Raw genomic sequence first — 16,214 nt, forward strand, 5'->3', positions numbered from 1 at the left:
ATTTATACATCCATTTTCATAGCAGCATTATTCATAGTAGCTAAATGATGGAAACAGTCAAAGTGTGCATTGACAGATGAGTGGATAAACAAAATGTGTTTTTACTTACTTACTTACAATTAAGTATTATTAAACTTTAATGGGATCCCTGGCTACCCAGGGTTTCAGTGGTTTAGTGCCGCCTTCAGCCCAGGGCCTGATCCTGGAGTCCCGGGATCAAGTCCCACATCAGGCTCCTTGTATGGATCCTGCTTCTCCCTCTGCCTGTGTCTCTGCCTTCTCTCTGTGTGTGTCTTCCATGAATAAATAAAATCTTAAAAAAAAAACTTTAAAAAGGAATAAATTTGTGGTACCCACTACTACATGAAAGAATCTTGAAGACAATATGTTAAGTGAACTAAGTCTGTCACAAAAGGAAAAATATTATATGATTCCATTCTTTTTTTTTTTTAAAGATTTTATTTATTTGAGAAAGAGTGAGAGAGAGAGAGAGCATGAGCAGGGGGAGGGAGAGAGGGAGAAGCAGACTCCCCACTGAGCAAGGAGTCAGGTGTGGGGCTCGATGTGGGGGCTCAATCCTAGGACCTTGGGATCATGACCTGAGCAGAAGGCAGATGCCTAACTGCCTGAGCCACTCAGGCGCCCTCTGATTCCATTCCTATGAGCTACTTAGACTCATCAAGCTCACAGAGACAGTAGAATGGTGGTTGCCAAGGGCTATGAGGAAAGGAGAATGGGGAGTTAGTGTTTAATGGATATGGTGTTTCAGTTTGAGAAGTTGGTTCTGGAGATGGATGGTAGCAATGGCTACTCAACAATATGAAAGTCCTTAGTGCTGCTGAACTATACACTTAAAAATGGTTAAAATGGTAAATTTTATGTTATGCATATTTATTACAATGTAAAAACTAATTGAAAAAAGTGATCCTAATATATTAGTAATACTTGGTGAAAAGCAAACTCTAACTTTTACTGCTTTAGCAAATCATAGTCCTAGAGGTTATTTTAGCTTTTATGCAACCAGAAATGAGATAATTAAGGTAGATGGAGTCTTGGCAGAGACAATACTTCAAATGAGACCTCCAGTGGTGCTGGATAGGCAGATCTTCCTGAATCTAAAGCCCATGATTTTTCTGCGAGGCTCAGATTATAATGGGCATCTTTGTGTTTAGATGAAAGACATTATTAGAAGCAGGTGCTATGTGAAGAGCCCAGGCAGCTGCCCCTGGGAATTCTGTCAAACTTGGGTATGGGAGATGTCATTTCTCTAGAGATGAGATATCCCTGGACAGGTGATTCCAGATAATAGGACACATGTGGTGGGGGGCAGCTTAAATAAATTGGTCTCAGGACCAGGGAGAAACTGTTATTGTTATTTGGGGCTTAAGTTCAGAAAATGTAGTAACTTAAGCTGTGACCCCTAAGAATTGTGCATAGCTCCTTAAATCCTTCTTTCTGGCATGGGGTTCAATCCACAGATGAATATTCGCTGAGTCTAGTTATTACAGAAGAGAGAGTTTGGAGATTGTGGGTATTGTGGGTACAGACTGGATGGGAAGGCTCAGGTTAAGAGTTTAAAGAATCACTCCCAATCTAGTTGAAAGTCATTGGCCATATTTCTAGGCTATCAGGTCCTCAGCCCTAGCATATGAACCCCTTGCACCATTGAGCAACTCTAGACTTCTTCCCGTTCCTCTTTCAGCTGCCCATTACCATCCTTATGTTCCACTGTCCTTCCATCCTCTCCCCAAGAAGTTTGAAGCTCCAACACCCCCAGTCTAGCTTTCCTCCTTCTTTCTGATCCACTCCAGTGTGCACATGGGAAGAGCTGTTTGAAAGGTCTGGTGCTTTAGAGTTGCGTTAGCCCTACTCAGTAGGAAGTATTCAATAAGTGTTTGTTGAATTATGTTGAACACCTCCCTCTCCAAATAAAACTATTTCGATGCATTAAGTTTATTAATTTCTCAGTGTATTCTGGTGCCAGAAAATTGGCCTGGGGAGGAACCAGGAGCTAGCTATGAACAATTCCTGTGATCTTAAGCAAGGATTTAACTTCATTGTTGTTCTTCTTATAAAATAAAAAAAAAATTTAAGTCCTCAAAAAAACATTCTAGTTCCAAAATGTTGGATTCTCTGGGCTCACACCTGCATCTCTGTCTGGAATCTCCTATTCTCCTATAAACAATTGATCCCTGATCCAAGGGCATGACATGAGGCTGTAGAATTCTCTTTCAGTGACAATCTCCTAAGCAATACAGGGTCTTTTTCTAATCATGACTCCCAGTCCCACCAGATCTCGGGTCTGAAATTATGTTTTGGGGCTTTTTTTGGGTAAATGATGCCAAAAACTAGTGGTTAAACATAAGACATAATGCAATGGCTTAAATACTGATGCAAACTCATATTTTGAATAATATTTCTTGATTTTTATTTTTTGACCATCAAGGAAATTTGATCCATGTGTATGAAGAGCTAAAAATTCAACTTTTAATGCCAAATTTTAAAATCTATCCACTGGTCTCAAAGCTAATGAAAAGTACCAAGCCATTTGGCTTTGCTGCTTTTTAACTAAAATAAAGTGAACTGAACTAATGCTGATTAAGTTTGGGGGAGGAAAAAAAATCAGCATGGATGACACATTATATACCACATATTGGCTTCCTATGATTCAAAACCATGTTGCTGAAGACCAGCAGGCTGCTGGTGGATCTTTAATTACTAAAATTAGTAATATGGACATATAAGCCTAATGTATAATATGAATATAAAGTACACAATTAATAGGAAATGCATACTAAAAGAATTTTAATTAATGAATGAACATCACTATTGCATTAGCTTTCTTAAGTAGGTCAGAGCTTAAAGCTGTCCAAATAATAGATTTTATGTTTCCTTTTTTTTCTTCTCCATCTATCTCAAGGCAAGAAATTAATCTTTTTCCTGTTCCAGTGTCATCACTAGATTAATGACTATCATATGTGGAGTCTGACTACAGGGAGCTCCTCATACACACAGCCACATGTGGCTTCTGAAAAATGAACGAAATCATTTTTCTCACAGAATATGATTACAGTGGGATATCAAATAGATTATTTTTTTTTCTTGGAAAAAAAGATTGTTAAATTTGTTCTGATGACAGTGGTAATTGAGCTTTAGAAATACAAATGCCTCTCCCTTCTGTCATGCCTCACTTATGTTGTCATAGATACTATTTCAATTTAGAAAACCTTATTGAGGACGATATGGAAAAGACAAGATCCCTGTCCCCTCCTCCCAAAATTATATATTCTAGTAGGAGATATATGATCCCAGCCACAATCTACTGATACATGCATATAATGCATGCAGATGAACATTTTTATTGAAAATCAGTCTTCAAATTGACATTTCATCCCTTCTTTTGAACATAAGTAAGGTAAAGTTTGAACAAAGAGAATTGGTGGGGTGTTTTTTTCTTTTTTTTCTTAACAGAGAGTTTTTTTAAAGTAAAAAAGACTCCAGTGTTATTCCAGACACTCCCTATTGGCTGGAACTTCACATTTGGAATTAAGGCACATGGATGCATGTGAATGACAAGCCAGAATTCTGGAGACATGGATTCTGCCCTAATACCTCTGCAGTGAAGTTCTGTAGCAGTAGGATGGCTGAAATGAGAACAAGTAAGAAAGCTCTTGAAGGACAATGTTACTGACAGGAGCCAGGCAAATCTTAAAAAGGAAATGAATACAAAATTTCAAACTTAATTAGACTATAAAAGTCACATATGTTAAATTGTAAGGGACTCTTTTCCATAACATTGCTCTGTTATACAAGTGCCAAGAACCTTTTTTTTTTAATTTAAATTGCAATTTGGGGGATCCCTGGGTGGTGCAGCGGTTTGGCGCCTGCCTTTGGCCCAGGGCGCGATCCTGGAGATCTGGGATCGAATCCCACGTCAGGCTCCCAGTGCATGGAGCCTGCTTCTCCCTCTGCCTGTGTCTCTGCCTCTCTCTCTCTCACTGTGTGGCTATCATAAATAAATAAAAATTTAAATAAATAAATAAATAAATTGCAGTTTGGGAAAAAATACTTTTAAGCCCTTAAAGCATCTTCAAAACTAGATATGTTTAATGCCTTTTCAAAATGCTTTAATGACTTAAAATTATTTTTTTCCAACTACTAATGATCCTGATGAATGAATAATTGGTCAGAAAAGTAAAATTACCAAATATAATTCAGTAATTAGTAGGACAAAAGAATGGTCTGGAAACTGCATTTTACTTAAGACATTATTTGTGTCCAAGTCTAGCATTGGACTGCCTTATGAATCCTGGCGTCACCAGCACCTGGCTTATTGTAGGTGCTCAGCAAGTCTCTTGTTGAAGGAGTGACCCTGTGGGTTAAGTGAGCAAGTGAGCAAAGAATGAATGAATGCAGGGCACCTGGGTGACACCGTCAGTTCAGCATCAGTTAACCAAAACTCTTGGTTTTGGCTCAGGTGGTGATGTCAGGGTCATGAAATGGAGCCTTGCATCAAGCTCCACACTCAGTGTGGAGTCTGCTTGAGATTCCCTCTCCTCCCCCTGCCTCAAATAAATACATCTTTTTTTAAAAAAAAGAATGAATGAATGAATGAATGAATGAATGGAGATTTACCAGGCAATACGTTTAACACAAAGGGAGAGTGATCCTGGAATCTCAAATTGAAGATGAGTAAATGCTTCTTAAATCCTGTTTGACGAAACATTGGGAATTTTCCCCTTACTTCAAGCCAAGAGCCTTCTCAAGTTCCTCATTTCAATAATGATGATGGTACTGAAAGAGAAGCAGTCACCTTCTTTGTTTTTAAGTAATTCTCTTTCAGTGAACTTTTAATTATCCTAAAGGAGGAAAGCAATGGTGCACATAATCCCAAATCTCTTGTTGGAATGCATTATATGATGGCTTTTTTACAGTAGTTTGCCTTCCTAATTATGTTTTGATTAGGCTTCTATTACAGTTACTAGAATTCCCTTAGCAGAGAGAACAGCAGGTCAGGCAGCCCAAGAACACTGTGATCAATGCATTGAGGTTGGCTGGGGTTGACCCATACTTCACTAGCAGCCCTTCTTTTTAAAATGCAGTGGACCGGGCACCCCTGGTGGCGCAGTGGTTTAGCGCCGCCTGCATCCCGGGGTCTGATCCTGGAGACCCAGGATCGAGTCCCACGTCAGGCTCCCTGCATGGAGCTCACTTCTCCTTCTGCCTGTGTCTCTGCCTCTCAGTCTCTCTCTCTCTCTGTATAAATAAATTAAAAAAATAAAATAAAATGCAGTGGACCGAGATGCCTGGGTGGCTCAGCAGTTGAGCATCTGCCTTTGGCTCAGGGCATGATCCTGGGGTCCTGGGATGGAGTCCCACATCGGGCTCTCTGCATAGAGCCTGCTTCTCCATCTGCCTATGTCTCTGCCTTTCTCTGTGTCTCTCATGAATAAATAAATAAAATAAAATAAATACAGTGTGCTAAGCACATTGAGGAATACAAAGTCATAGCGGGTCTTTCAGGTTCATAATTTATTCAGTGGTGATCATCAAGAACTTTTAGGTGGTAAAAGGGGCAATCAATACAAGGAGGAAATAAATATCATCTTATACAAGGAAGAATGATATATAAGCTTAGAATTCCAGGAACTCATGATGTAGATATGTGACCTTTAGCAACACAAGGCAATATATGCTAAAGGATAAATGGACCACATCTTCAGACATCACCTGAGGTGAGAAGACAAGGAAGACACTAGAGGAGGGTGACTTGAGTTAGTTCTTAAAGGTAAATAACATTTGTATTAGTGGAGAAGATTCAGGAGAGTTCACTAAAGCAGCAGTGTCCAATGGAAATACAATGTGAGCCATATATGCAAATTTAAATTTTCTGATAGTCAATCAAAAAAGCTAAAAAAAATGGGTGAAGTTGAATTTAATAGTACATTGTGTTTAACCCAATCTATTAAAAATATTATCTTAACACATAATCAGCGTAAAAATTACAAGATGCTTTACACTTTCCTTTTTAAACTACATCTTCAAAATCTGGTGAGTATCTTACACTTGCAGCACATCTCAATCCAGACTAGTATGTTTCAAGTACTTAATAGCTATAAGTAACTAATGGCTACTGTATTGGAAAGCGTAGGTCTAAAACCTTGCTTCTTAAACTATAGTCTGGGGATCAGCTGCATTGGCTGAAATGTTAGAAATGCAGAATCTTGGGCTCCTTCCCAGACCTACTAAATCAAAATCTGCATTTCAACAAGATACTCAGGTAATTTCTATTCACACTGAAGTTTGAGAAATACTGGTCTAGGCAAGGAAAAGTTTGAACAGCAGTCTGGGGTTAAGAGTGCTGAAGAAATGTTTCAGGTCCAGCCATCATTAGAACATATGAGAAGTAGAAGAGTAGATGGGTTGTCGTTTATAAGGAATTTGATAAAAACAACAACAAAAAAGGAATTTGATAAAACAATTTTAATCTGAGTGTCTGTTTCTCAGACTTCAAAATGAAACTAACCCTGCTCATCTTGTAAGACTGATATTTAAATTAGGGACAATGTGGGATGCCTGGGTGGCTCAGTGGTTGAGTGCCTGCCTTTGGCTTGGATCGTGATCCCAAGGTCCTGGGATCAAGTTCCGCTTCAGGCCCCCAAGCCTGCTTCTCCCTCTCCCTGTCTTTGCTTCTCTGTGTGTGTCCCTCATGAATAAACAAATAAAATCTTAAAAAAAATAATTAGAGACAATGATAAAGCAATTCACATGGTGCCTGGCTTCCAGATATGGAAGTTTTATATAATTCCATTACTAATAGCAAATAGTCATAGATGCAGACTCTAGTACTACAAGATTTTAACTACAAGGAAAGTATCTGAAACTATAAGAAAATTGACAAATAGAATTGCAGACCACCACTGCTGTCATATGCCAGGATTCTGTGTGCTTGGCAGGAGTCTCAAATGAGAGCTAATGTCAAAGCAGGTTCATTCAAGATAGGATAGGAGAGAGGGAAGTCCCACAGGGGGCAACACAGGTGCTAGGATTCACACATTATGTTCATAAACCCACTGTGACCACCACTCATCAAAATATGTTGCACAACTCTGGACATATGGTTTACTAACAAATTAGCAGGACTGAAAGGATCAGATAACTGATCCTTATGCTCATTTAACATCTGGCCCTTTCACTAAGTTGACATGTTGGGTCAAGACATCTTATTCCAGCTGTCAAACTGTGTCAGCATGTCTGGGAATATTAACCCACTGTAAGTAATACAGTACTGAGAACTAGAAACCCACTAATATTGTTGTTGGAAGATTAGCAATATCTCCTTCTAATGACAGTCTATCAAAAATGTCAACTATCACCAAAAAGAGTGGGAGGTAACTCTGGGACAATAGAAAGACCCTGGTTTGAGAGTCATGTGATCATGGGATTCTAGTTTTAGCTCTTTCATAATAATTAGCTTTGCTTTCTTAATCAGAAGTTTAATCTCCTGTGGCTTCTGCTTCTATATTGATAAAACAATGAGCTTAGATATGTGAATCTCTTCATTTAGTCATTTCCAGTTGTATTTTTATTTGATTTTTTTCAAATTTTGTTTTATCTTTTATTGCGGCAAATTATATGTTACTTAAAATTTATCACTTTAACTATTTTTTGAAGACTTTTCAAAAAATTTAGTCATTTGTGAGAGAGAGAGCCAGCGAGACTGTGAACAGAATGGAGGGTCAGAGGGAGAAGGAGAAGTAGAGTCCCCACTGAGCAGGGAGTTTGATGCGAGGCTTGATCCTAGGACCCCAGGAAATGACCTGAGCCAAAGGTGAGGCAAAACTGACTGAGCCACCCCAGTGCCCCAATTCCAACCATTTTTAAATATACAGTTCAGTAGCATTAAATACATACACATTGCTGTACAATCATCACCACCGTCCATCACAAGAATTTTAATTTTTCCAAACTCCATATACATTAAACACTAACACTGTCTTCCCCCTTGGCCTAACTTGTAAAAACCAATATGCCACTTTCTCTCTCTATGAATTTGACTATTATAGGTACCTCATATAAGTAGAATCTGGTCGTATTAGTCCTGTTGAGTCTAGCTTATTTCACATAGCATAATGTCTTCAAGATTCATCCATGTTGTAGCATGTATGAGAATTTAATTCCCTTTTAAAGTTGAATAATCTGGGATGCCTGGGTGGCTCAGTGGTTGAGCATCTGCCTTCAGCTCAGGTTGTGATCCCGGGGTCCTGGGATCAGGTTCCACATTGTGCTCCCCACGAGAAGCCTGCTTCTCCCTCTATGTCTCTGCTTCTCTCTTTGTGTTTCTCATGAATAAAAAAATAAAATCTTTCAAAAAATAAAGTTGAATAATCTCCCATTATATGTCTATACCACATTTTGTTTATCCATGTTTGGGTGCAGTGGCAGGTGGTTTGGAGATATGTGTTGCTAACATTCCTTGCAGTGGTGCCTGAATAGGCAAATGAATGCATGCATTGGTCAATTTCTGGGATTTCTAGGGTTAGTGGTACTTTGCTCTAAACACCAGGAAAGGGAATAAGAGGTGGTGAGGGAAATGATTTAGCAATAACAGAAGCCAGGGCATAAGGACAGAGAAATGCCTGTTTATCAAAATGCAGGGATGATATAGACTCAAATATTGGAGCCACCAAAAGAAGGTGAAGCTGTGCAAAGAGTTGGGCAATGCTGAAGCATGCAGGGCTGATGGGGAAAGTAGGAACCAGTGAGGCACATTTTGGTCCTTAATGGGAGTATCAATCAGTTACCTTGGTAGGATGATCATCCCTTTGAGATTGGTATAACATTTCAACTCATGCAGATGAGGTCATCAGAGTTAAAAGGTTCTCACTGTTTATAGTGTTTGTTTCCATATGCCCCATTTTCACTATGATGAATCTACAATAATCACTGGGTTTATGAATTAGTGAAGTTGACTGACAATGACAATGTCTATAAAGTCAATCTATGAGTTCTACAGATTGTGCCAATTCCAAGCAGCAAAAGAAAACACAAAGCACCTGAAATTATTTGCTGGTGTCATTATGTCATTGTGAAATTAATTTGTTTTGAACAATGTCCCAGACAGACCACTCACAGAAAACCTTCAGGGAGGAGGAAGAAAGTTGGAGAAGGCAGGGTTGGAAAAAGTGCTTCTGTTCAGCCTCATTGCCCTGACCTTTCCAGAAAAGTTGGATGAATTGGTTGAAGCTGAAATTGGTCAAGGGTTATAAGAAATAGGATCTTTCTTGTCCAAAAATCTCACCTCTGTTTTAGGCCAATTAGAAATAAATGTAGATTAAGAAGTTTCTCTTTGCTTTTTAAAAAATATTCTTTATTATTTATTCATGATAGTCATAGAGAGAGGAGAGAGAGGCAGAGACACAGGCAGAGGGAGAAGCGGGCTCCATGCCGGGAGCCTGACGCGGGACTCGATCCTGGGACTCCGAGATCGTGCCCTGGGCCAAAGGCAGGTGCTAAACTGCTGAGCCACCCAGGGATCCCCAAGAAGTTTCTCTTTGAAAATGAAAGTATTTCTCATAGCTCAGTCAGAAACTTTTGTAAGAAAGAGGTTAGATTGGGGGCCCATGTCAGGGTACTCTGGACATAATAGTACATCTGCGATGTTGTACCAAAGGGTAGTCAGAGCACTCTGAAGTATTTTAAAGACTGTTGGCATGCTATTAATTCTACCTTCTTCTATTGGGCAAAAGTTGGAGAAGAGAGAGGGTGCCTGGGTGTCTCAGTCAGTTGAGCATCCGGCTCTTGGTTTTAGCTCAGGTCATGATCTTTGGGTTGTGGGATTGAGCCCTGCGTCAGGCTCTGCACTCAGCTTGGAGCCCTGCTTGTCCCTCTCCCTCTGCACACCCCATGCTTGCTCTCTCCCTCCCTTTCAAATACATAAATTAAACTAAAAAAAAAAAAAAAAACTTGGAGAAGAGAGGACCTTTACTCATGTTTGAGAATGTCATGATTTCAAATGTTCAGATCTCCAGTCTTCAATCTCTCAGAGGCAACATATGGTAAATAAAAGCATGGGAATAAGAGTAAAAGACATTCTAGATTTGTATTCCAGCTTTGCCACTTAATAGCTGTGTAACTTTGGGCAAGTTACTTAGCCTTTCTCACCTGTAATTGTTTGTGTAATGATAGTTGGCTGTGCTATTAAATGATCAGGTATAGAGAACCCCTAGTACACATAGATACTTAATCAATGTTAGTAATCTTCCCTTATTGTTTTGTTAAATTTAGAAATATATATTTATCCATTCATCCAGTCTTTCCTGCTCCAGATACCATTAATATGTATGTGCTTAGTACTGTTGAAATAAAATACAATCCTTTATCAAATAATTTATTTTCAATTACGTGTTATCTTTTCCACAAAATGCTTTAGCATTGGAAATAATAATTCTTCTTGAGTTTTTCTGTAAAACAAATCAGTTACTTTGTATCATTAAATATTCAGTTTGATATTGTGTGCAGTATATATAAATAGGATGAAGAGTACATAAACTAAAATGTCAGTTTGATATGCAACAGAAAACAAGTCTCATTGAGGCCTAACAAATTCAAACAGATATTGTTGGTAAAACCTTATTTTTATATTAGGATGTAATAAGGTTATTTTATTATAATGACTACTGAAAGAGATTATAGAATTGATCTTGTACCTACTGAGAGTTCACAGCACTCAAAAAATACATTGATTTGAGAACTTTTCAAAGGTTTTTCTTAAGAGTTTCATATGGGCACCTGAGTGGTTTAGTTGATTATGCATCTCTTGATTTGGGTCAGGTCACAGTCTCAAGGTCCTGGGATTGAGCCTCATGTCAGGCTCTGCACTCAGTGTGGAGTCTGCTTGGGATTCTCTCTCTCCCTCTCCCAGCATGCACTCTCTCTCTCTCTCTCTCAAATAAATAAATAAATCTCAAAAAAAGTTTTCACAAATATCTCCAGGATTATGGTGAGAAAAGTTTTGTGTGACTGTCTACAGGGAAATTTTTCTGTAACTATCATATTTTAGGACCAGAATTCTAATGATGGATTGATAAATACTGAACACTAAAATAGTTTGACAATCATCATTCTGTTCTCCAAAGCTAAATTATATTGAAAATGGGCATGAGAAAAAGGGTTAATTTAAAAATTAGTTGTCCAGAAAATTTTCTCATGTTTATGATGTATTTTAAGAAATCAAATTCTACTTATTTAAACTTGGATAGCAAGTACTAAATTAAACAGGAGAATGTAAATAATGTCCATAAGGCCATCAAAACTATAATTTTTGTGACAATATTAAAGCTAAGCTTCTTAAGAAGTATCTATTTAATTATTACTGTTTTGATACCTTTTTGTGTTCCCCTGAGAGAGTTGAAGAAGTGTATATGATATGTATTTTCTAATCCTGAAATCATGAGACCATAAGTTTATCTTGTTTACAGGTAAAGATAGAAATTTCAGCCAAGCTGACCTTGAATCGAGTTGATTTCCTTCCTTTGATTCTTACTATTTATTTCCTTCACATTCTTAGTAAATGTGGAATTCTTTTTGTTGTTGTTTATATGTGGTTTTTAAAAATATATTTTAATATTAATGGACTTTACATTTTAGTTAGGTTTTAGGTTTATAGAAAAACTGCAAAAATTACAGAGTTCCCATATATTCCATCTTCCTTCTTCCCTGCCTCTAACCAGTATTTCCCTTATCACTAGCATTTTTTATTAGTATGGTACATTTGTTACAATTGGTGAGTCAATGTTAAAATATTAGTATTAACTGAAGTCCCCAGCTTATATTAACGTCTACTCTTTCTTTTGTACATTCTGTGGATTTGACAAATGAGTGATAACATATATCTACCATTACAGTATCATACAGAATATGTTTACTGCCCTAAAAATCCCCTGTGCTTCACCAATTCATCCATCTTTCCTTCCCCCTGAAATCTTGGCAAGAACTTATCTTTCAAAAGTTTCCATACTTTTTTTCTTTTCCAAGGTGACATATGGGTGGGATCATACAGTATACAGACTTCTCAGATTGCTCTCTTTCACCTTAGAATATGTATGTAAATTGTCACTGTGTGTTTTTTTTTAAGAGAGAGAGAGACAGGGAGATGGGGAGGGGTAGAGGGAAAGGAAGACAGAGAATCTTAAGCAGGCTCTATGATGTGGAGCTGGATCACATGACCCTGATACCATAACCAGAGCCAAAACCAAGAATAGGATGCCTAACCACCTGAGCCACCTAGGTGCCCCTTCTCTGAGTCTTTTTGTAGATTGGTAACTGTTTTCTTTTCTTTTTTTTTTTTTTTTGAACCTCATTTCTTTTCATCACTGAGTAATATTCCATTTTCCATACGTGCCACAGTTTATTCATCCATTCACCTACTGAATGATATCTTGTTTTCTTCTAAGTTTTGGCAATAAATAAAACTAAACTAAACATTTGCATGCAGGTATTTGTGTGGATTTAAGTTTTCAACTAATTTAGGTAGATACCAAGGAGCACAGTTGCAGGATTATATGGTAAGAATATGTTTTGTTTTGTAAGAAACCACCAAACTAAACTGTCTTCCAAAGTGGCTGCACCATTTTTCACTCTCATCAGTAATGCATGCATGAGAGTTCCTATTATTTCACATCCTGACCAGTACTTGTGTTGTCAGTGTTTTAGATTATAGCCATTCTAATAGGTATGCAGTGATAACTCGTTGGTTTAGTTGCAATTCCCTAATGACAGACAATGTTGAGCATCTATTCATAGACTTACAAAAATTTGCCATCTGTATATCTTCTTTGGTAAGGTATTTGCCCAGATTCTTTGCCCATTTTTAATTGGGTTATTGGTTTTCTTATTGTTGAATTTTAAGAGTTCTTTACATATGTGGGATACTAGTCTTTTATCAGACATGTATTTTGCAAAGATGGGGGGGGGGTCTTATTTTTTCATTCTTTTACCAACATCTTTCACAGAGCAGAAGCTTTGAATTTTTAATGAAGTCCAACTAGCCAATAATTTCTTTCATAAATTATGCTTTTGGTATTATAACTAAAAGGTCATCATCAAAGCCAAGGTCACCTAGATTTTCTCATATGTTATCTTCTGGGAGTTTTACAGTTTTGCATTTTAAATTTAGGTCTATGTACCTTCTTGAGCTAATATTTGTGAAAGATATAAGATCTGTGTCTAGATTGATTTTTTTGCACATGATGTTCAGTTGTTCCAGCACCATTTGTGATAAGGACTATCAATTCTCCATTGAATTGCTTTTGTTTTTTTGTCAAAGATCAACTGATTATATTTATGTGGGTCTATTTCTCAACTGTCTATTCAGGAGGTCATATTATTATCAAAGAACTCTAATTATTTACCAGCTCTTGCTTCATGGCATTATTGGTCATTAATAATTTCTTTTATGTTTTTAAGGTAAAATTTACAAGTAGGAAAATGTACAGATCCCTTCCTTTTTGGTACCTATTGAGTTTCTTGGGTTTTTTTTAATGCAATAGTATAAAACAATTGATACTTTATACTATGATATTTATAACTAAGGTAAAACACTTTAAAGAGTGAAAGCTCATCTTACTGTGAGCTTATTGTTTTATAGACTAGAGGCTGTCACCACTGCAATCACCACTGTCATGATCAAATATAACCTAGGTGGATTTTATTTAGTTTAGTTTTAATCCAAGGTCTGTGTTGTACATGCCTATAGTACTTTATGCAAACTATTTAATCAAGAATCAGCACCTGAGGATCCCTGGGTGGCTCAGCAGTTTAGTCCCTGCCTTCCGCCCAGGGCGTGATCCTGGAGTCCTGGCATCGAGTCCCACATCGGGCGCCCTGCTTCTCCCTCTGCATGTGTCTCTGCCTCTCTCTCTCTCTCTGTGTGTCTCTCATGAATAAATAAATAAAATCTTTAAAAAAAAATCAGCTTCTGCAGTTAAAGAAATGGAAATAATTATGCATAGCAGTCAATATTGTGATGGAGATTATATGATAAAATATATTTGAAAGGGCTTTTTGTAAAATATGAAATTCTAAAGAGATGCTGGATATTGTTTTCATTGAATAACAGGATTTTAAGGGGCTATATTAAAGATGAATACATATTTCTACCATTAGAAAGCTGATACTTTTAAACCAGCAATTAAAGCATTAAAATACTAAAATCACTAAGAATGCTTTCATAAGTACTCTCCAGAGAAGAGGATTCCCCTAAATTCTATCAAACTATGGTGAAGTCTGTAACTTTAAGCCATATTATTGTATGTCTAACTTAAATCTCTCATGCTGTATTGTTTTTAACCCTCTCTTTGGTGAAAAATTCTAAATTGCTTTCAAAATTTGTTACTGTAAAGAATAACATTTGAGGAATAGACCATCAATACTGTGGATAACTGATATGTGGTTTTCATTTTTCTTAATGTGGCTTGGGCATAGACGAGGGGCATTCCAGCTAGAAAGAATGGCATGTGGGCAGCCCGGGTGGCTCAGCGGTTTAACTCCTGCCTTCATCCCAGGGCGTGACCTTGGAGACCCCGGATCGAGTCCCACGTCGGGCTCCCTGCATGGAGCCTGCTTCTCCCTCTGCCTGTGCCTCTGCCTCTCTCTCTGTCTCCTCTCTGTGTATTCTCATGAATAAATAATAAAATCTTAAAAAAAAAAAAAAAAGAATGGCATGTGCAAAAGCATAGCAGTTGAGGATGAGGTGCTGTGGCCTTCCTTGTATCTGTTTCCCCACCCCCAAAATGTAGGATTTTGGTCAGTGAGGGGAGGATGTCTGATTGTCTCTTCCAGATTTTGAGTTCAATGCCGGTGCCACTAGCACAGTGATAAAGAAATAAGTACATAAATTCCATTGCTCCAGAGCTCACTGGATTGGCCTATTTGGTCAGCTGTAGTAAAGAAAGGATTGGCAAATGTACAAATCTAACACTAATAAGAAATTGTAATAACTCAGTGAATAAAATTAGCTTTGGGGGAAACTTTTCAAATGCAAACTTTCCACATTTTTCTTAACTCACAGACACATTTTATTTAAAACAAAACAAAAAAAAGACAAATGATAGTAGAAAATGTGAAAGTCCTTTGCAATCCATAAAATGCTAAGTTAATTAAAATAATTGATACTGTTTATTGACTCAGAAAAAATATGTAATTATTTTTCATTTTAAATCTAAATTTTTTCTTTTCTAAATATTTCAACCACATAGTTTTATTGATCTCTCAATTTTTTGACTGGGATCCTAAGGATGAGCTGTATTTTAAAGAAATGACTAGATCTCTCTAAGGTTTTTCTTGTACAAGATTATAGAATCCCTGCTTCCTCTGATTGAAAGCAGCAGGGAGAAGGTGGCAGTGGGATTAATTTCAAAAATCTTGGTGCCTACCTGAAATGAATTTGCTGGTTGTGTAGATTAGATGAGGAAGTTTGACAGCTAAATTCAAATTTATCTACTATGCTGAACTTTGTTTGACAGTTGATTTTGAAAGATTTTTATCAAAACTTATACATTAGTCATCTTTCAAAAACTGAGAGCACCAAATCCTTGATATGATTTATATGAAATGAATATTATGTACTTCAAAAACTAAAACAAGATGAACTGCTAGTACCAACCTACTACCCATATTTTCCAAACATTTTTGATAGCCTATTCTTATTTGTAAAACATTTAAAAATATATCCCCAACATACATTAATGTGTTTATTTACATATTATACCACTTATTACTAATGTTCATATATAGTATAAAACAAGTACAAATATAGACATTTTTAAAATAACGGAATTAAGGAGAAACTAAATACTATTTTAAATGATTGACTAATTTAGGGGCACCCAGGTGCCTCAGTTGGGTAAGTGTCTGCCCTCAGCTCAGGTCATGATCTCAGGGTCCTGGATAAAGCACTGCATTGGGCTCCCTGCTCAGCAAGGAGTCCACTTCTCCCTCTGGGTCTCCTGCTCTTGCTCTCTTGCTGTCTCTCTCTCTCTCAAATAAAGAAACAAAATTTTGTTTAAAAAACAAAATTTTTTAAAAAATTAAAAAAGAAATTATTAGCCAATTTTGATGGTTGTATGCTATCATTAGTTAAGTGAATTTAGGAATGAAGTTCTTTGTTGATGATAATGGATGAAAAATCATATTTAAGATGATCTTGAAAATTT

General features: G+C 37.1%; 1 protein-coding gene across 1 annotated transcript in view; it reads right to left on the bottom strand.

Moving 5' to 3' along the window:
• Positions 1-3,396: 3,396 nt before the first annotated feature.
• The window catches only part of LOC111092485, a 42,445-nt gene continuing 29,627 nt past the window's right edge, over positions 3,397-16,214 (bottom strand). Inside the window, exon 4 of the mRNA XM_038574486.1 lies at positions 3,397-3,644. Coding sequence (XP_038430414.1) covers positions 3,547-3,644 — 98 coding nt within the window. The 3' untranslated portion in view covers positions 3,397-3,546. The remainder of the gene's footprint in view (positions 3,645-16,214) is intronic.

Source organism: Canis lupus, chromosome 25, assembly GCF_011100685.1.
Source record: "Canis lupus familiaris isolate Mischka breed German Shepherd chromosome 25, alternate assembly UU_Cfam_GSD_1.0, whole genome shotgun sequence".
Taxonomy (NCBI): domain Eukaryota; kingdom Metazoa; phylum Chordata; class Mammalia; order Carnivora; family Canidae; genus Canis; species Canis lupus.